Raw genomic sequence first — 21,546 nt, 5'->3', positions numbered from 1 at the left:
TCTGGCGTGACAACCAGATTCCCCGTCTTGTCCTGCAAGGGCCCCACATTTCCTGGGGCCTTCTTTCTTCTCCCTATGTACTTAAAAAAGGACTTCTTGTTGTCCTTAATCCGGGAAGCCAGCCCCTGTTCCATCTCTGCCTTGGCCTTCCTAACCATCCCCCTACATCCCCGAGCAACTGCTGAATAGTCCTCCTTAGTGATGACCCCTCCTTTCCATTGGGAGTAAGCCTCCTTTTTGGCAAGGAGACATTCCCGGATGTTTTTAGTGAGCCATGGAGGCTTATATGCTCTCCTGCCCCCTTTGAAGTGCGGTACACAGAACTGGACACAGTACTCCAGCTGTGGCCTGACCAGTGTCACGCAGAGGGGGAAGATCACCTCCTTGGACCTGCTTGAGATGCACCTATGGATGCACGACAAGGTCCAGTTAGCCCTGCCAACCGTGACCTCGCATTGTCGGCCCATGTTCATCTTGGAGTCAATAATGAAAGTCTCTCTAGTGTACTACCAGCACTTTTATTTGACTGTTGGGCTATCAATAGTAGTGGAATTAGTGTTGACCATCCTCTATTCTAACCCAGTTAGATGACATGGTGGAAAAAATTCTATGCCCCACATTTCGTTGTCCATAGCACACTCTCAGTCTGACCAGTTCACGGATGGGTTTGCAGTGGTGCTAAACCAAAAGTGCAAGAAATGCAAGATTTCCAGTGTTTAGACACTTCTATGTTCTGACTATAAGGGCATAAGACAGATTAACAATAATGCTGTTTTAAAAGGGGTGTTGCTGCTTGTGAGCAAGTGTCAGCTGTAACCATTTACTATGTTCCATCATATCCTGCACTAAGTGACATGAATCTGTGGTAAATTAACCTCGCTTCATTCAGAGGTATCCAGTCCTAGTTTAAGCTTCCACCTAGGTAAGGACAGGTGTGGGCAGACAGAACAGAGAGACTCAGATGAACTAGGATATGTCCTCCTTTCTCTTTAAAATTTGTTTAATGTTTAATCTGTTCTAGCACATGGCTGCCTGCAAAGTTATGGGCATCTGGTCCTGACAGGCATTTTGCTTGTCAAGTAGATCTAACAATACATTTAGGAATTAAGTTACAAAGTAGACTATTGCCTTTCCTTTGGGTTGTGAAAACCTCCCTCTGTGCTTTAGCTGAGATTCCCAATAGCAGCTGCCAGCCAAACCCTAAGGAGCTGTACCACAAGGAAGCTAGATCGTGTGTCTGGGATCTGATTTCCAGTCAATTCTGGGATGTCGGTAGGTGTGGGAGGACAGAGTCTCCTAACTTCTTTGGGTAGGGCTCATGTTCCTATACAATGAACCCCTTTGAAGGCTTTTTCTTTCTATCTTTTTTTTTTGCATAGGGAGTAGTTTGGTTTTAGTTAACATCGTGCTTTCAACTTTTGGGCAGAGTAACCTGAACTGAAAGCATGTATAGTATCTTAAAAAAATATTTTAGATCTTCACAGATAAACAAAGTTGATAGACCACATACAAAAAAAATCCTGAACTCAAACTTTCACACATTCATAAAGTACCTGGGTGGTTAAAATCAAACACAGTTATGTTCTTGTTTCTAACTTTAGGGTCTAAAATTGTATACAGTGGTGTCCTGGTGCATGACTGAAATTCCTGCATGTTATGGTAACACATAAATAAATATTAAGTGTACCTGGGCTGTTGCAAGTGAATAATATAGCCCCTTTTTCTCCATCAGCTCTGCATGTGTTCCTTTTTCAGCCACAGTGCCATCCACTATGGTCATGATTACATCTGCTGTCTGAATGGTGGAAAGCCGGTGAGCTATAACAATTGTGGTTCGACCTCTGCTGGCCTGTAAACAAAATATCAAATTGTAATTCACGTCCCCTGGGGCTTCATGATTTATTGTAATTTACTCTAATTTGTAGTATTGATACTGTTGTTACATCTTATTGATTTCATTTGCTAAACATCCTGACAATCCATGAATTTTGCACAACTGACTCAACTGAAACCTTGATGCATTTCCTGGTCCTTCTGTGCTGGGCTATAGTCATAACTTGCTTGCTGTCATCCACATCAAGTCAGTCAGAAAGCTCACTTTTCTGCTTTTGCTTTATTTGTACATCTCTGCTTTTCTTCCGCTTAAAATTAAAGCCTACAGCCCTGAGCTGCTCTAAGTTGCATGGGTGCAGAGTTCTTAGAGGGATTAGCTGTGTGGCAGAGGACACAGAAAGCAATGTGTGCATTGTCTCGGCCCCAATAGGTAGAAGTTAAGATGGCATGAAATCAACAATGTTATCTTTCTTCACCAGGTGTTTCCTTGCCTTCTGCTGTTTCCCTGAGATTTCTTTACTGCTGGAGTGTCACATAATCTTATCAAAGGTTAGGGTCTTGGCCAAGTTATTTTTGGAGGGGATAGCTGTCAGTAGAGTTCAACAAGATTAGAAACTTCTTTGCTGTTGCACATCTCTATGAAACATTAACTACCAGGTATCAATACTTCCACATGTAAAATGTTAAGGTTTTACTGCATTTTGTATTTTGTGCTTATTCCTTCAATTAAGATATTTCATATTTAAAGTTAATTTCAAAGATATGGTCAAGATGATGCCAATTCTAAAAGTTTTAAGAATTAAAAATCATTTGTGATAGGTCAAGTGTTTACGTCTCACTGTTCAACTTTTGTAGGAGAAAACAGTAATAATTATGTTAATTTATCTCTCTCACACATTTGAAGTAAATATATGATATAAGAAAACAGAAATAGAAGGTTGTGTCAAAAATAGGAGTCACCTTTTCCAGTGCAGCTTGGACGACTGCCTCACTTTCAGTATCCAGGGCAGATGTGGCCTCATCTAAAAGGAGAATCTTAGGGTTGCGCACCAAAGCTCGAGCGATAGCTATTCTCTGTTTCTGGCCTCCACTCATTTGTGCTCCTCTTTCTCCCACAAGGGTATTAAATTTCTAGAGCAACATTAGCAAAACTATTAATTTTCCAGTATAAACAGTTAATTGCTAATACAATCAAATCTAAAGTCCATTCTATAAGTTGACAGAAAGACCCTCTTCAACTCAATTTAAAAGTTGACTGATCAAGCCTATAGGGAGATCCAAAAGACACTAAATAAATCTATGTCTAGCAAAATATGAGCTATTATTACATTGCTAAATCCACAAGCAGCAGTATAGAAATATGATTTGAAGAAAAACTATACAAACTCACTGTATAACTATTTTCTAGAGAAAAAGAATATTATACTCAGAAGCAGATGGTCTCTAATATTTTTAGATGAAGTAATAAAAGCCAGAGCAGTGACCCAATGTAGCACAAGGAATTTTGGAAGGTCTGATGTGGTTTAATGGATCTCCTTTTCTAAGCCACATGGCCTGTCACAAAACATGACAGATTTGCTGCATGGATTCAACAAAAGAAACTTAAGCTCCTGCATCACTGTAAGCACCTCTATTCAGAATGGTAGGGATACTCTGGAGCTCGAAGTCTCTCATTGCTTGAATACCTTATTGAACTGGGGCTTTTATGCTCTTAGGTCTGCTTGGACTATCTATCCCTTCAGTCATTCAAAACACAAATTCTGAAAGACGCTGCAATTTTCACTTGTAGCCACAAGGTGGCTGTAAAAATCAATGTTTTCCTGCTTACATTTATCAGCTATTCCTGAGTGTCCATCACCTGTATTTTGCCATTTTGCAGATGGACACCTGTCTCTTATTTGGGACTGTGGTTTAAGAAAAAAAATAAAACAGATGTTCTTACTGTTAAGATCCATTTGTATTCAAACCATGCATGTTTCTAGCTTTTGGTTTCTCAGTTAACTCCATCCATAACAGAAACCTGTCCCTGCTTCTTGAGCCTTCCCATTTATTTCTGCTTCCCTAAATATCTGCTTGAGAGTAAACTCTATTAGCTAAGGTGACGTGTTCTTTAGCATTGTGCTGCATTTTCCATACATGCTCTCTGTCTCGCACAGCTCCAACAGACATAAAAAAAAAAATTATTTCATCTATGGCTATATTTCAACACCTCACTATATTTCAGTTCATTTAAAAGAAAGCAGGTTACTGTTTGAATAGTACTTACTTCAGGAAGATCCATTATAAAATCATATGCATTAGCTTCCTTTGTTGCCTTCTCAATTTCTTGATCAGTTACATCTTCTCGCCCATACCTTATATTGTTTCTAATAGTTGTCCCAAATAAAACTGGCTCCTGACTGACCACACCAATGCATTCTCGGAAGTGTCTCAGATTAAGAGATCTGATATCATGTCCATCTATTTTGATCTAAAAAAAAGAAACACCACCATCTATGAGAATGTTCATAAAGATTCAAGGATGAAATATATACACAAACATTTAAGGCAAAATCTGTATCTTCTCAGGGCAGATTCAAGTCCAGTGACAACAATAATGGTTTATTTTGATTTCAGCAAAGAAATGTTCCTTTGCCAAATGTTTCTATATGTTAAATAATGGTTTGCCTCAGCTGTACTCTACTTCCACAGTAGGGTGAAAGCTAAGTAGACGAAGGAATGGGTGCTCAGTCTAAATTCTACTATACATGGTGTTGGCTAGAAATATATTGTTCATGCTTTTAACAGTTGGAAGCAGCTGAAGCAGTCACAAAATGGGAGGAATTGGTGGGGAAAGTAGTAGTGGATGGCAATTTGGGCACCAGTGACCACAAGATAATTGAGTTCAGGATCCTAAGGAAAGGAAGGATGGTAAGGACCCTGGACTTCAGAAAAGCAGACTTGAATTTGCCCAGGGAACTCATGGGCAGGATTGACTGGGAAGCCAGTCTCATGGGGAGAGGAGTACAGGAGAGCTGGACATACTTTACAGAAGCCTTACTGAGTGTGTAGGAACAAACCATCCTGATGTGCAGGAAGATTAGCAAGTATGGCAGAAGACCAGCTTAGCTTTGCAGGGAACTTTTCAGTAAACTAAATCACAAAATGGAAGCTTATAAGAAATGGAACTGTGGACAAATAACTAGGGAAGAGTATAAGAGCAGTGCTTGGGCATTCAGGGATGAAACCAGCAAGACCAAAGTGCAATTGAAGTCCCAGCTAGCAAGGGATGTGAAGGTAACAAGGGTTTCTACAAGTATGTTGGCAGCAAGAGGAGAATCAGGGAAAGTGTGGGTCCCTTAGTGAATGGGGGAGGCAACCTAGTGACAGAGGATGCAGAATAGGCTGAAGTTCCCAATGCCTTTTTCTCCTCTGTCTTCACAGGCAAGGTCAGCTCCCAGACTACTGCACCATGCAGCAGTTTGTGGAGGAGGTGAGCAGCCAACAGTGTTGAAAGAGCAGGTTAGGAACCACTTAAAAAAGCTGGACATGAACAAGTCCATGGGGCTGGATGAGATGCAACTGAGGGTGTTGAGGGAGTTGGCTGATTTGATTGTAGAGCCATTGGCCATAATCTTTGAAAACTCATGGTGAACAGGCGAGGTCTGGGATGATTTGAAAAGGGCAAACATAGTGCTCATCTTTAAGAAAGGGAAAAAGGAAGATCCAGGGAACTACCAACCAGTCAGCCTCATCTCAGTCCCTGGAAAAATTGTGGAGCAGATCCTCAAGGAATCTATTTCTAAGCACTTGGAGGCGGAAAAGGTGATTAGGAACAGTCAGCATGGATTCAACAAGGGCAAGTCATGCCTGGCCAACCAGATTGCCTTCTATGACAAAGAGACTGGCTCTGTGGATGCGGGGAGACTTGTGGATGTGGTGTACCTTGATTTTAGCAAGGCTTTTAATATGGGCTCCCACAACAGTCTCACAGGCAAGCTAAAGAAGTACAAGCTGGATGAATGGACTGGAAGGTGGATAGAAAACTGGCTGGAGCTCAGAAGGTAGTAATCAATGGCTCAATGTCTAGTTGGCAGCTGTATCAAGTGTGGTGCCTCAGGGGTTGGTCCTGTGCCAGTTTTATTCAGTGTCTTCATCAATGACCTGGAAGATGGCATAGAGTGCATCCCCAGCAAGTCTGAAGATGACACCAATCTGGAGAGGAGTAGTAGATATGCTGGAGGGTAGGGATTAGGATTTAGAGTGACCTAGCAAATTGGAGGATTGGGTCAAAAGAAATCTCATGAGGTTGAACAAGGACAAGTGCAAAGTCCTGCAATTAGGGCAGAATAATCCCATGCACCAGTGCAGCTTGGGGGTGACTGGCTGGGCAGCAGCTCTGCAGAAAAGGACCTGGGGGTTACAGTGGACAATAAGCTGAATATAAGCCAGCAGTGTGCCCTCTATTCAGTGTTGGTGAGGCTGCATCTGGAGTACTATGTTCAGTTTTGCCCTCCCTCCCCCCTTCCCCCACTACAGAAAGGATGTGGGGATATTGGAGAGAGACAGTCCAGTGGAGGGAAACAAAAATGGTGAGGGGGCTGGGGGACATGACTTATGAGGAAAAACTGAGGGAACTGGGCTTATTTAGTCTAGAGACAAGGAGGCAGAGGGGACTTAATAGTAGCCTTCAACTACCTGAAGGGTGGTTCAAAACAGGATGGAGCTAGATTTCTCAGCAGTGGCAGATGACAGAACAAGGAGCAATGGTCTCAAGTTGCAGCAAGGGAAGTTGAGGTTACGTATTAGGCAGACTTTTTTCACTAGGGAGGGTAGTAAAACACTGGAACAGGTTACCCAGAGAAGTGGTAGAATCTCCATCCTTGAAGGTTTTCAAGACCCGGCTTCAAGATCCAGTTGGGGATGGTCCTGCTTTGAGCAGGGGCTTGGACTACATGACCTTCTGCAGTCCCTTCCAACCCTAATCAGCTCCAGCGTTTATTCATGTGCAGCACGTGGAGCCCAGCTGAAGCAGCCCCAGCTGGCAGGAAGCCCTGGGGGTCAGCCTGCCAGCCTGGGGTAGTTCTAACCAGGTTCAATGTGCTGTGGAGGGGCTGGCTAGGACATGAAGGTGCTAGCCAGTAGGCAGCCCCCCACACTGAAGTACCCTCATGCCCCAGCCAGCCAGGTCAGCAACTACATGTGTTCTGCAGCGCATGAAAAAGCTGCATCAGGCTAGTATATCTGTATTTACAAGTACTACCCTGCTGGCTGTGGTGTTTAGTTTCCTGTGCCCTAACAGGGGCACATGTGTAGACACTGAGACATATACTGTGGAGCTAATTAGTCAGCTCTGCTGTAAATGTCTTGTGTAGACTCACCCATTGCCTTGAATTGTAAATCCAGAAAAAGGCTCCCACAAGAAGTAGGATGCACAAGTGCAAGACATCGAAGAAATGTATGTTGTCAGGGATTTTTATAGTAAACTCCAACATCTGCAGCAAATTCTCATGTAAAAAACAAGGGTCCTTTTCAGAGATGAAGCAGCCTGCTCTTTAAATAACTGTGATAGCCATAGAATTATGGAAATTGGCAGGGAACACAAGGATCATCTAATACAATCCACTGGATTTATGCAGCTTCAAAGTAAACCCGTGCATGTGGGTTTGTAAGATTCAGATAAATCACTGTATAAAAACAAGGCTTCTAATTCTTCGATCTAAAAGGAACATTAGCCAATAATCCTGAAATCTTGTGTATTATACCTTCTTTACTGGTGCAATACCAGGAAGACTGCGTTCATCTATTCTGCTAAGATTTACTTGTCAATGAATGTACTTGGTGTTTCCTGTGTAATGTTTTAAAATGGGTGTACTCACCACTCCCTCTTGTGGATCATAAAACCTCTGCAGCAACTGAACTGTTGTGCTCTTCCCACATCCACTGCTCCCAACCAATGCCACTGTTTGTCCAGCACCAATTTTCAGACTGAGGCCTTTCAAAATCTTGAGGAAATTGATTAAAATAAAATGAACACAGAACAGCACTGCATTCAATAAAAGAGCCTGTCTTTTAATTGCACTAGTTTTATCTTTGCCGGTTTTTCAAAACTCAGCCATTCCATCTGCAGATTCAGACCCTTATTGTCTCATGCTTCAGACACTGGAAGACCTCAGACCTGTCCTTCCCAGCACTCCTCTTTCACTCTACTTTTTCCAGTATTCTTCTGAGAAAAGTCATTTAGTCTTCAATATTATGATTCTGGCCCTCTTGAAGATCCTCCATTGACTCATTTTTGCCTCATAATCCTTGTTCACACTTTCAGGACTTTACAAATATGATCCTTCCAATTACTTTGTTCTTGTTCCTTTTGGGCTAGGCACTCTTTTCCTAACCTGCCTCAAACAGTTTTCTGAGTGCTCCCTTTGTACATTCCCCAGCAGTTTTACTTTTATATCTTTTCCTTACACAAAGAACTTGGGTTAACTTCCTGTCCCCAATCTCATGTTCCTTCCCCACCTTTAAGAAAATGGTTTCATCACATTACACAAATGACATGCAGGTTTGTCACAATGACTGCAGCATAATACAGAGGAGATGTTTCTATTACCTGGATATCTGGTCTTGAAGGATAACTGAACCGGACATTGTCAAATTCCAATGTCCCTTTTATGTGACTGAGTTTGTGTCCATCTGAAGAAAAACTGTCTATAGAAGGATTCTAACAAAGGGAAAAAATGAAAGTTTAGGCAAAGTTTTTAAAATACAGAGCTATACATGGAGACATCCTTTGCAGGAAATATATTCACTCTACAGTTCAGAAACAAAACAAAATGAGCAAAAAATACTAAAATGGACACAGAAATATAAAGTATGTTTATAATTTGTGCTCTGAGGCTGGCTGGTATAATTACCTTTCATAATAATCTCTATTGCTTATAATTCTATTCTAAAAGACTGAATACCATATTCAATTCTAAACCGATTTGTGTTGTTTTCTATCTGACAAACACTCCTTTTCTTCTCCTTTAATTTTAATAGAAATTGACTTGGTTTTAATAGAGACTTTTTTTTTTGCTTATCCCTCCCTTATATTTCTATGGACATCATCAGTGACAATACACAAGATTATAGCCCAGTTGTGAAAACAGAATTCATACCTCATCAATGATCTTGAAAACTTTAAAGGCTGCTCCTCTAGCAATAGCAAAGGTTTCAAAGTGAGGTGATGCTAAGCCAATGCAATAACTGCTGTAAGTTACACAGAAGAAAACCTAAACAAGAAGAAAGATAAAAATACTACTGAAAGTAAAAGAGACCAACATTTAAAAGGCAGGTCCTACAGTCCCTATTCAGGCTGCTCCCCTGTTCATATTCATAGATGCTTTGCCAGAATGAAGTCAGCAGAATTGGGCCAAGTACATGTGGATGACTCAGGGCATTACTAAAGTATAAAAAGAATTAAATCTAATCCTTAGAATACCAGCATACTACCTTATAAGCCACAGCTATAGAAATTGACAGGGTTGTTCAATTTATACATATACATATAGAACAACCTTCTCCATTTCTATAGCTGTGGCTTGTAAGGTATTGTACTGGTATTCTAAGGCTTAGATTTAATTTAATTTATATACAATTTCTAGAGGTGAGACATAGGGGAAACAGATCACATTTGTTTTCCATTCTATTGGGCTCTGTTGTTAACACCAAATATAACATGAGATTCATTCCTTATTACAGTTAGCCTCTATTGCTGCTAAGCCCCTGGGAGATGTACAATTAGAAGCGTGATGGGATCTGATGCCCAATCCCAACAACTGCACTTCCTGCCATGCTACATGTGCATGGTAGGAGTAGCAATTGAGGTACTGAACATCCGATTCATCATGTCACATTACCAATGCAGGGGGAGCTCAGGACTGTGATCCTACTGCACCGGCAGTCTTCATTCTTGTGGCTGGGAGCCCTGTCAGCTGATCAGAGCTGAAGAAGTCCAGTGAGCTGATGGAGCTCCCAGGTGTGGGAGCACATGGTGCCCCTGGTGGCTGAGACCTCCAATCACTAAAGGGGCTCCCAGCCATAGCAGTGCAGGGATGGGAGGTCTGTTAGTGATTGGTGCTCTCAGCCTCAGGGTGTGGGGAGGGGCAAGGAGGTCACCCCGTGCTTCAGTGGCTAGGAGCTCTGTCAGCTGATCAGGGCTCCCAGATTCTGGAGCATTCGGGAGTGTGCTCCAGAGACTGTGAGCACTGGCCACATATTCAATTAAAGGTGTGGTAGGAACCAGTAACAAAGATATTACACATATTTTGTGTAATAATTTTTTCACTTACTCCTAGTTATATTATGCCATTAATTGAATGAATGCGTGGCTAGGTCACTAGTTAAGATGTGATTAACCAAATAATCACATTTTAAGTGTAATGTGTGTCAGGGGTGTTTGTTTCATAGAAAACTCACAAAATCCTGTGCTTTGTGAAAGTACAATATATTTTTTTAGCTGACTACATTGTGAAGATTATTACTCCATGTTTTGTGGCAAATAATAAGTAGAGCTTCAATTATCCAAGCAATAAAAAGGCCTAGAGATTCAAAACTTTCAGCTTTATTCTATTGGCTATAGTGAAAATTAATGGAAACAAGATGTGATATGTACATATCTAGTAACACTAAATTATAAATTCAATAGGATAACAGTGAAACTAATAATGTGTGATATATAATCTATTTGACAGATGCCATCTCGTCTTCTGTCTGAGGAATGTCCAGCAGCAGATTACGACTCCCTCTGATTTATTAGTTATTTAAAACTATCTGATGAAATTTTCCACCAATTTCATTTATTGTTGATTTATGCAATCAGTGAAGTCATATACTACTCTATCAGCTCTCTGAATGGTGAATTTAACTCTTACAATCTCTCTAGAAAGTTATTTTAATATTTAATATATACTCATATTTAAATGTTAAATATATTTAAATATATATTTAATATTTGATTTTCATGCAAGATTTTGCTAGTAAAACTTACACTGTTTGAATGTTCATAGAAAGCAAACATAAGTACAAATATGATTGAGATGAATTACTATACAAATTCAAATTACAATTTAAATTTGCCTCATGATTTGCTTTGCTGAATTACATAAGCATACTATGTAAGGATGCAAGGATTTTTGTGATATCACCCACAAAAATCCATGCTTCATGTTTTCTGACCCTCCACAGCTACAACATCACTCCAACACTACCATAAGAATATTAATAATTTCAGCTATGTGTACCTAAATACAACACAAGGTGGATTTAGGTTATCTATATTTTACTGCATCACTGATTCAGATGAGTGGTAGAGCTTCATAATTGAATTTTTGCAAAGATATTGAAGGTTTTCTTCTAACCACAATATCTAATATCTTGCACACAATTTCACAGAATCAAGGCATTTCATTTTTTTCAAGCTTAGGTTTTAGGGAACCCAAACCAATTCCGCAGGAAATCAGGGAAAGAACACAGCTCCTCAGAATGCATAGGTTCTCCATGCCTACGGTTACCATTCTCCCTGCTATAGCCAATATGCTATACACACAACACAACCTTGTAATGAAGTTAGTTTTAGAAAGGTGCTTATGTCAAAATACATTACTTACTGCAAGAACAGACCCAATGGTATATTCAGAATTATCTTCAAGGATCAGGGTAGTTCCATACCAAAAAGCAAGCCCATAACATCCATTTATAATTAGGTACACAAAACCCAGGGACAACTTAGAAGCAATTGCCTTTTTTATACCAATGTTTTTTGCTTCTCCCAGCCTACTTGTATACCTACAGAAAAGAAATAATGACATTTAAGACACTGTGGTCTTAAGTGCTCCATTAAAAAGCTATTACTTAAAGGAGTCACACCTTTTTATTTCCTTCTCTTGTCCTCCAAAGGCTACAACAGTTCGCACTGATGATAGGACTTCTTCTGCTATTGCACCTGCTTTGGAATAGGCTGTTAGCTCCTTACTGGTTAATGTGATGATCATCTACAATCAACAGAAGCAGAAAGAAGTAAACTTCAGAACCAAATCTAGAGTAGCTTTGTACCTCATTATATTTCTGTGAGCACAGAACTACCAGGTACACAGTGATTTTTTGATCTATGGGTCACTGTTCAGTACTACCTCAAAGTCTCAGGTTTGCAAGACGGCCACATAGGACTTCTAACAGTAGTAAGTACTATATGTGTGATATTTATCTGAACTGGGTTTTCAGGGAGCAATTAAAATGTTGTGCCGCTATGGAAGCATATGGATCAGGTGTCTCTCCATAGCTAACAGCCTACTGAATCCAACCTAGACTTGATGAGTCTAAGGCAGGGGTGTCCAATCTTTTTGAATGTGGGGCCAGATCTGAACTTTTTATCACCCAGTGGGCTGGTGATCCATATTCAAACACCTCACATGAAGCGGTATCACATTACCCCCCCTGAAACGAAAGTACAGTGTTTACTTTTGTTTCCCGTCGCAGCACCTCGGGCCTCAGAAAACAGCTTGGAGGGCCGCATGGCAGCCCGCAGGCCATATGTTGGACAAGCCTGGTCTAAGGTCTATGCCAGCTTAGGATATTCATGGAGCTAATGTGGTTAAGGCACACTAGTTTTTATAGCCAATGGCCTCCAAGAGAGAGATTTCCCCAGCCTGAATAATCAGGAGCACATTTAAAGCTGGATTGCCTGGGGTTGTGCTTCAATGAGAGTCCAGAATAAGGCTCAGACTCACCCTGCAGGATGCCTTAACCATCAACCATGGTGCCCCAGAAATGGGAAAAGTGTAGGGGTGTTATTTCAAGGTCTGTTCTGAGTCTCCAAGTGAGACTCCAAGGCATAGGGAGTCTCTCCTGTTCTGAGACCCTTTAACTGCACTTAAAATGCTAGCTACCAAGTATGTAAGCAGTAAAGCATGTGCTAAATATCACTGTAGTGTAGCAAAGATAGGACTGTTCCACTGAGGAGTATCTTCAGATCGTATTACCTAACACGTGTTAAACTAATGTCCAACTGCTCCACAGAGATAATATGATCAGGAGACTTTGGTACAGTGAGGTGGCTGAGAATAAAATAGCTGACTGTTGGTCCCAGCTTTCCAGCCACACCAATCTTCAATGGTTTTGATGCTTAGGATGTGTTTTATTCAGATTGTGGTAAGCACTACTGTGATGCTGCTCAGAAAACGTTCTAATTTATAGTAATGCTTACTACGATCAAAATAAAATGCACCTTAAGCATAATGTGTGACAAGGGATTGTTATTGTAAAACCTGGAAATCTGGGTCTTCAGAAAGGTGCAGTAAAAAAGTGGTCTAAGAAATATGGCAGAATCCAGACCAATTTTTAGTCACTATTGCTTTTTTCTCTTAACTTTACTGATAGATTTTCAGATGTATAAAGACAAGGATAAATTCATGAAAGCATGTGTTTGGGTAGATCACCACCTGAAAGTACAGGTGGACTATGGTGCAGATTGTAAGTTGTTTCAAATAGGGACTGACTTTGTATATGTACAGCTACTAGCAGTAAATGGTCCTATACTTCACTGGAGCCTCTACATGCTACTGTAAACTAGGTCTGTGTGAAGCAGAAAGTATTCCTTTTGGATTTGGATTCAGTGATTCGGCAATTCAATCTGGCAATTCAATCACTGTCCTGATTCGATTCGACTAAATACAAATCTGAAGATATTCAGTGCTGAATCTTATTTCGGCCATAGACTATATAGGCAGGCAGTGCTAGTGGGAGCAGGTGGGGGAGCAACTGGATGAGACCCAGCTTGAGCTGGCAGCCCCGGGAGAAGCTGTGGCTCATCCGGCTGCTCCCCTGGCTGCCCTTCCACTGGGGTGGGGCAGGCAGTGCTGGCAGCCCCAGGAGAAGCTGCAGAGGCTTGGGGGAATTATCAGGGAGCTGGGGGGAAGCTGGGGGGAAGCCCCCCCAGTTGAACCAGAAGTTGTGGGGATGCCCCTGTTCATCTCCCTAGCCCCTGACCATTCCCTCCAGGTCCCCAATTGTTCCCCAAAGGCCCCATGGCTTCTCTTGGGGCTGCTGGCTCAAGCCGTGGCTCATCCACCTGTTCCCCCAGCTGTCTCCCCGGGGAATCGAACTGGAAGCTGGAGAATCAAACCAGGATCTGGGGGGAATGATCAGGGGCTGAAAGAATGAACTGGGGCTATCCCCCAACTCCTAGTTCAATCCCTCAGCTCCCCAGTAATTCCTCCCCCGGGGAGGCAGCTAGGGGAGCAGGCAGACGAGCTGCAGCTTGAGCCAGCAGCCCCAGGAGAAGCTGCAGGGGCCGGGGGGAATGATCAGAGAGCGGGGGGGAATGAACAGAGGCTTCCCTGCAGCTCCCAGTTTGATTCCTGAGCTCCCAATCATTCCCCCAGCTCCTTGATTATTCTCTCCAGCTCCCCAATCATTTCCCCCAGCCCCTACTGCTTCTCACGGGGCTGCCAGCACTGCCTGCCTCACCCTGGAAGGTGGAGGGGCAGCTGGGCCAGGGGAGCAGCCAGATGAGCCGTGGCTTCTCCTGGGGCTGCTGGCTCAAGCTGGGGCTCATCCAGCTGCTCCCCCAGCTGCTCCCACCAGCACTGCCTAGTGCCTGCCTGTACTCTGGAGGTATAGGCATGTTTGGTTAATGTAAGTTTGACTGGCAGATGGGAAAACAACTTCCATAAAATTGCCCCTCCCCAAGAAATGTACTGATTTTTAAAATCCAGCCTACCTTAGAACAAAATGCTGCTGATAAGACTACCAGAGGGCTGGTAGACAGGATCACAAGTGTTAGCTTCCATCCAATCACAAAACCAATCACTATGCCTACTATAAAAGTTGTCATGTTCTGAATCAGCTGAGCGATCTTGTCTCCAATGCCATCATTGATTTTATTGATGTCTCTAAGAAAAAGAACCCAATTGTTTTAGCTGACATTGACTTGAGATGATTTCAAAATACTGCTTACTTCCTGGCACAATATTTATTTAAAATACCCCTCAAGATTCCTGTTTTGAACAGTTACATTACCCCTTATCCTACAAATTATTTCACATGGTAGCTTTAGGCACAAGTAACCCAATTCATTTCAGTGGGACTACTCACGTACGTAAGTACATGAGTAAGTGTTCACAGGATAAGGGCCTAAGTTCAGGAGAGATCTATTAATTTTATTACCAAGTTACAGTTTATGAGTGTGATATACCTGGCTTAAAATCATAATACCTCTGATGAAATCAGTACAAGTGAGATCAGAATCAGGTCTCAGTGCTACTATCTGTTGGCCAAACTCAGGCTGATTTCAGTGCTTTGCAGAAGCTGATGTCACTGCCACTGTCAAGGGTGATGTAATCCATTTATCTACAATAGCTGTGACTTTATCTATGAAGGTTTGTAAGATGGCTTCAGCTCAAATTTCCTTGTTGGTAGAGCTGTAAATTTTAGCATTCAGTGCCATCAGTGTAAATTTACAGCAACTCAAGTAGTGTCAAAGTTTGCTCCAGGTCTCCTAGATGGATCTGGCCTGCAGAATGAAGACAAACTTGAGCAGGGGGCCTAGAGATATGAGCTGCAGCTTGTTTACCATAAAGGTGGATCAATATCCACGTACCAGCTTAGGCGCTGCTACACAAAATTACAGTAGTACAGTCTAGTACAATCTGTGTGCATCTAAATATACAATTAGCACATAGTAAGAAACTCTGGTGCAGTTTGTGCTGGAGTTTATTGCTCCTAGGCACAGCATTTACATGTACACCTGGGAGCATAGCATGTTGAGCTGTGGCAGAGCCACTGTGGCTGACAGGAGGCTTGGGGGAATGGCCTACTCGCTTGAGGCTGCTCCATCCTGGCTCAACATGCTACGGAGGGTGTGGCCAGGGCATGAGGGTGCTACAGTGCAAGACTAGCCAGCAGGCAACTCCCATACTTTAGCATCCTTGTGCCGCAGTCAGCCCCGGTCACCAATTACATGTGCGTTTCAGCATACGTAACTACTCCACTGTAGGAGAGTACTTTCCCAGACAGTACTATCCTACAGCATAGTTAATTAGTTAACCGGGCCCTAATATGCACATATATATAGCCAGTGATGCTTTACTGCAGAGCTCTGCAGTAAAGTGCACATGTCGATGTACCCTCTGAGTATGCACACAATTTCACAGTCTATGGAAATACTTGAAGACCAGCTGCACAAAGCACCAAACCTCCCTCTCAGAAGGCTGACAAATCCATTAAGAGTACAATTCTGTAAGCTGGTTGTTGCATTGAGCTGGGAGGAAGTCCCACTCCCTCATCCCTCACTGCTACATGTGTCAGGGGGTTTTTTAAGTCTTCCTCAGAGACATTTTGTGTTGGCTGCAGCCAAGGCTGGGGATTTTGACTGGGGTGTGCCAATATTCCCACTGGGACTAAAACCCAGAGGTTCCTGGTTAGAGGGACTTTCCCCTCCACTCAGTGTTAGACTGGTTTCCATATTTGGGTCAGAAAGGAATTTTATCCCATGGTCAGAGTGGTATATACTGTGGCGGGGTTTGTTTTTCTCTGTAACAGGGGGCACGGCTCTCTTCTGGGATTTCTTCAGTGTATATTAACAACCTTTTATAGAAGCAGGACGTTGGCTACAGTGGTCTCCCTGCTTTATTTGTGGCAAGGTAGGGTGTTATATCTTGTGTTGTCAGGGTTGACAGTAATTTTACTAAGAGATTAGATTATGGATTTGTATAGGATGGTTTGGATAGGGATGATCCTGCTTTAGGTAGACTAAGGAGTTCCCTTCCAGTCCTACTGCTTTATGATGCTATGATTCTCTATCATTAAGATTTCTTGACAAGTTTTGCAAAACAGGGCCTTAAACAATGACAAATTGGAAACTTCTTACTCAATCAAGCGTGTGTTAAGTTCTCCACTGGTGGTGATGTCAAACCAGCTGATTTCCTGTCTCAGAACTGCATGGAAGAACATTCTTCTTATTTTTTTTGTCTGCCTGGTTGCAGCTAAAACCCAGAATGAAATCTGTAGGTAGCTGAACAGCAGAGCGGCTACTCCAATACCAACATAATATAAAGAAAACCTTAAAGAAAAGAGTATTTTAAGCTGTAGTAACTTGACAGGAAGGAGCCTGATTCTCATTAGTAATAAAGACAAAATCTAACTTTTGCTTCTGAAAGTTTTGCTACAGAATTCTACATTTCTGTAGCTGTATTAACTTGAATAGGAAGTTGCAGAATGAGAAATCATCCACAGACCGGATGGTCTAAACCAGTAAGGGTCAAACTTTTTGGCAAGCTTGTACCTTCTCCGAGTGCTCCTCTGAACCCCTTCCCCGTGCTGATCTGCTGCTCTGCTTTCTGCTCCATGCCCTGTACTCCCCACCTGATGTACTGCTCTGCTTTCTGGTCCCTGCACTATCTACCACCATACTATCTGCTTCCTCCCTAATCTGCCATGTGCCACACAAAGAGGCTGCCTGTGCCACTTGTGACAGTCAAGCCACAGGCTGACCACCCCTAAACCAAGACTATGGATTCTTATCCCATTACCTGGTTTAGCCTTTATAACCCCTATGTCCCTCAATGAGTTGAGTGCTTTGTTTTTCTCTCTTCTGCCCACTTTGCCTCTCCCAGCTGTGCTCCCTAGTTTCTTCTTCTTCCCTAAACTTTGTATTCTAATCAGTGCTTTTTATTTAGAAGCTCTGCTTCCTCCAACCCCTTCATAGCATCTGAGAAGTCTGTTGGTACTTATGAAAGCTCATGTGTCACTGATTTAATTAGTCCAGAAGATGCAAATCTATGCTGCCTTCTGTCTGACTTTAGACTAATACAGCTAACTACCTCTCTGCTATCTGTTGACGAAGCTTAGATAGCAGCAGGTCCATTGCTGTGGGTGGAGGGAAGTTCATGTCACAGCCAAGGCTGATGTAATGTGTTTAACTACAATAGGTGAGTGACCTTACCTACAAAAAAGGGCTAGTTATGTGAATCTGAAAGACACAGCTGCCACCCCCCTCAATGTCCCCTTCACATCTCCAGCCATTCATGTATTTGTTACAGATCCTAGGCCTCTGGGATGTCTTTCAGTAGTCAAGATGGAAGCCCCAGAAGCAGGAGACTCATTTTTATCAGATTAATTCCACCACCCTCTGCCAGTTCTTTACAACGCACACTGAGAGTCCAAATTTCTCTCTTTGGCAGGAGTTTCTTTCCTTATCTGTACTCAGTACAAAAAAAATCTTCATTATTGAAAAACTCTTCTTTGAAAGCCAGTGGGCTTAAATGACCATGCCTGATTTCATAATTACATATGAAACTCCTGAAGTCTCCTCCTCAATAGCACCCAAGCCATTTTTTTTCTTAGTTAAAACAGTTTAGAATTGGCAGAATTATTAATTTGGTGTTCCTCTTGATTTATAATAACATATGTCAGCAGCGAATCAGGTTCATTATATTTCATTCTTTTTATTTTACCCATGAGGTAACACAATTGGGAATTGTGACAAAGGAAAAATATTCAAAGGGATGAAATTCAATAGACAAGTCTATCTATAGATAATAGAGAAGTCTTGATCTCCCAGCACAAGAGGAAATTAAAGAGAAGCTGATGAACAATGACTTCTATCCAACATTTTTAACTATCTAAAGTGACAGTTTACTTATAGTCTATATCTGCTGTACAAGTAATACAGCTGCTAGTTAACTTAATGTTAATAATTACACTGAACTTACACTGTTATTTGCTCTTCAGAGGGCATCTGAGTCTGATTGCAGTGTGATGAACTTGCTGTAAAAATGAAAAGAGGTTTAAAAGTTAATAATTGTCCCTGTCTGCCTTAAGCCTCTTCACTATTGGCTCTCCTACTTCAGGATCTGTATTATGACAATGCACAGTATAATTTTATTAATGTTACAACTTCCCACGGAAGGATCTAGAACTTATTTTCAGTGCCTGACATGCAGTTCCTAACATGTTAATCATCACTGAAATGGTTGAACTTCATGCTCATTGCAAAGTCATTAACATTATATGCAAGTGGAATATCGACATGTATAAAAGAAATGCATAGCTGAAAATAATCATATAAAAACATACCCTCTTTCCAGCTATGCTCATCCCTCAGACCGATTTACATGCAACTTCTGGGATAAACCAAGGAGAATGTTTTTTTATAGGTGCTTTCTTGGCTTGTTTTAAATTTTATAAATATAAAAAAATATGAAATCTAGCCTTTTTGTCCTGCTACAGGGTTTTCTGGAGTGGGAGCTCCCTCAGTTGAGGGGGCAGCAGTGTGGAATATTCTATGCCTATAGAAAGGCCTTCTCCAAGTTATTTCTCAGAACTTTCAGCTCAACCAGTATTTTTATGTGCTCTTGCTTCTGTCTGATTAAAACTTCCTCCTGCTTTTTTCAGTTCATCCTTGGGATTTAATAATGCCAGTAATTCTCTAGTCCTCTGTTGAATCATTCAGAGAAATTAGATAGATGCCACGTGGTCTTCTAATGTTTCCTGGTGGCAACTGTCAATCCTCCTGGATCATGATGTATGGATGAGGGCCACCCAGACCTTTGATGCAGGAATTTTTGGAGGAGTGGAGGCTGCCCAGACCTTCCAGCCTCCCTTTAGGCCACTGAGACAGAAGACCAGACTGCGTCCAGATGTTTGATGCCTCCAGGGCTGTAGTTGTATAGTAGAGGTGTGCAAAATGGGCCGTATTTGATTCAGATTTGGCCTGAATCAGGGACAGCGATTGGATTCATTGGTTTGGATCACTGTCCCAATTCAATTCAGCCGAATCCGAATCTGAAGATTCAATGCTGATTTGGAGAATCAACAATTCGGACATAGACAGAGCTTTAAATGTTTTTTCTACATACCTCAAGGTACCAGGTGCAGCTCATAAATGCTGTGATGGTGGGGCGGATGGAACATTCACTGGATGGAGTACTTCCAATCCACTTCTGGGTCTGCTGTGGAGTGTGCGGGGTACCCCCTCCACATCCCCCCTGGCTCAGTAATCAGCCACAAGGAGACCCCGGGTGCCCCCCAGACCCAGGAGGCACCAGTTGCTGAGCCAGGGAGCTGGGGGAGGGTCCCCCATGTGCTCCCTGGTGGACCCGGAGGTGGACCAGAACTACTTCTGGTCCACCTCCAGGTCCACTGCCAAACACACTGGGGATCCCCGCGCACTCCCGTGGGATGCTCCATCTGCCCCAGCATCTCAGCATTCACGAGCCACCTGGTACCTTGAGGTATGTAGAAAAAACATTTAAAACTGTGCCTATGTCCAAATCATCAAATCTTTCTGAATCAATTCAGAGGGTTCTGATTTGATTCAGAGAGATTAAAGGGTCTCCTGATTCGATTCGGATAATCAGTCGCCAAATCGAATCAGTGACCGAAGCTTCGCACATAAGTATATGTATAAGTGTCTGGGAGTTAAACCCAGGTCTCCAGTGTGGTAAACAAGGATTCTAGCACTGAACCACAGGGGACTCTGGTCTTTTAATGTAAAAACAAAAAACCAAAAAAACAAACAAGGCAATTTTAAAAGGAAAGGGAGGAAAACACTTTCAAGGCCCTTCCAAGTGATCTGGTTCTGAGTGCCATAAAATTAAGTAACTTAATATTAATTATTATTAGAATTAAAATGTGCATTTACAGAACACAAACTGTTGGGTAACCAGCTACTGCTGGAGAAAGTTTCTCCCACATTCTCGGGGTTCCCTGTTAACAAAGCTCTTAAGAAATTTGTTTCCACTACAGTGGAGGCCAAAAGCCCTTGTGTCTAAAGCTATTCCCCTTCTCTGTTTTCCATCCATCTCTAGCCTTTTCCATGTTTCTCTAACAGCACAAGTGCTGTGGGAATGGGGAGATGGCTTCTAGGGTAATGATTCCAATATTAAATTACCAACTACTTGAATATGAATAAAGAAGGGTACAAGCTGTGGCAGAAGGCCACCTCTGTTTCTCCCCAGCAGAGGATACACACCTTACCCTATCTCTTTAGGTAACCTGAGCTGGATACATTGCTGAGGAAGGGGGAAAACCTGCTCCCTCTGCCTACGTGTCTGGTATCACATACCTGGGTGAGGGGCTCGAGCTCCCTGGGGAGCTAGGAACTGCCAGTCTGCCCAGCAACTAGTGATGCATTTCAAATTGGTTGGCTGACAGCCAACAGGTGCTGGCCTCCATTGGACCAGGTAAATGAGGTCACAAGGGCTATATAAGTTAAGGACTGCCTAGGAGGAGTGGGCAGCAGCCATGAGAAAGGCTCAGAGAGAGAGAAGAGCTGAACCATATGAAACTTGCTTTCTCTCTCAAAACTCATGATCAGTGAACTGCCTGCCTCCAGAGGGAATCTCCACCTGCCTCTAGATGATACTTGTGAGTAAGCTACCTGAGATCTAATGAGATATATAGCTTGTAGTAACTCTGATGCGTGATCAAAGGCTACCCAGCCAAGGGAGTTTGCTCTATGGGATTTCTCTGATATTGCTCTACCCTGTACCCTATTCTAACCCTACCCTTTGTAACCAATAAAGTTCTCCTTTGTACCTAGTGTGGGAGACTTATTGGGAGTGGGTCTAGATTATGCCTTGGGGTCCCCTTGGTTCGGCTGTCTAAGGGAGACCATTACTTGTGCTTCTGACTGAGGGAAGCATCCCAAGTTCTTGAAGTAAATCAAGTACCCTTGAGGGCTACTAGGCCTGT

General features: G+C 42.3%; 1 protein-coding gene across 1 annotated transcript in view; it reads right to left on the bottom strand.

Moving 5' to 3' along the window:
• ABCB5 (ATP binding cassette subfamily B member 5) overlaps positions 1 to 21,546 on the bottom strand; it is a 93,673-nt gene that overhangs the window by 53,630 nt on the left and 18,497 nt on the right. Inside the window, exons 5-15 of the mRNA XM_019508539.1 lie at positions 18,564 to 18,618; positions 16,721 to 16,912; positions 14,573 to 14,744; positions 11,722 to 11,846; positions 11,463 to 11,640; positions 8,973 to 9,086; positions 8,423 to 8,533; positions 7,692 to 7,817; positions 4,100 to 4,303; positions 2,794 to 2,964; positions 1,688 to 1,849 (exon numbers count right to left, since the gene is read on the bottom strand). Coding sequence (XP_019364084.1) covers positions 1,688 to 1,849; positions 2,794 to 2,964; positions 4,100 to 4,303; positions 7,692 to 7,817; positions 8,423 to 8,533; positions 8,973 to 9,086; positions 11,463 to 11,640; positions 11,722 to 11,846; positions 14,573 to 14,744; positions 16,721 to 16,912; positions 18,564 to 18,618 — 1,610 coding nt within the window. The remainder of the gene's footprint in view (positions 1 to 1,687; positions 1,850 to 2,793; positions 2,965 to 4,099; positions 4,304 to 7,691; positions 7,818 to 8,422; positions 8,534 to 8,972; positions 9,087 to 11,462; positions 11,641 to 11,721; positions 11,847 to 14,572; positions 14,745 to 16,720; positions 16,913 to 18,563; positions 18,619 to 21,546) is intronic.

The sequence above is a fragment of the Gavialis gangeticus genome, unplaced genomic scaffold (assembly GCF_001723915.1).
Source record: "Gavialis gangeticus isolate Ggan-Ray unplaced genomic scaffold, GavGan_comp1, whole genome shotgun sequence".
Classification (NCBI taxonomy): Eukaryota; Metazoa; Chordata; order Crocodylia; family Gavialidae; genus Gavialis; species Gavialis gangeticus.
The sequence above is the reverse complement of the archived record's forward strand: the minus strand, read 5'-3'. Positions and strand labels throughout refer to the sequence as shown.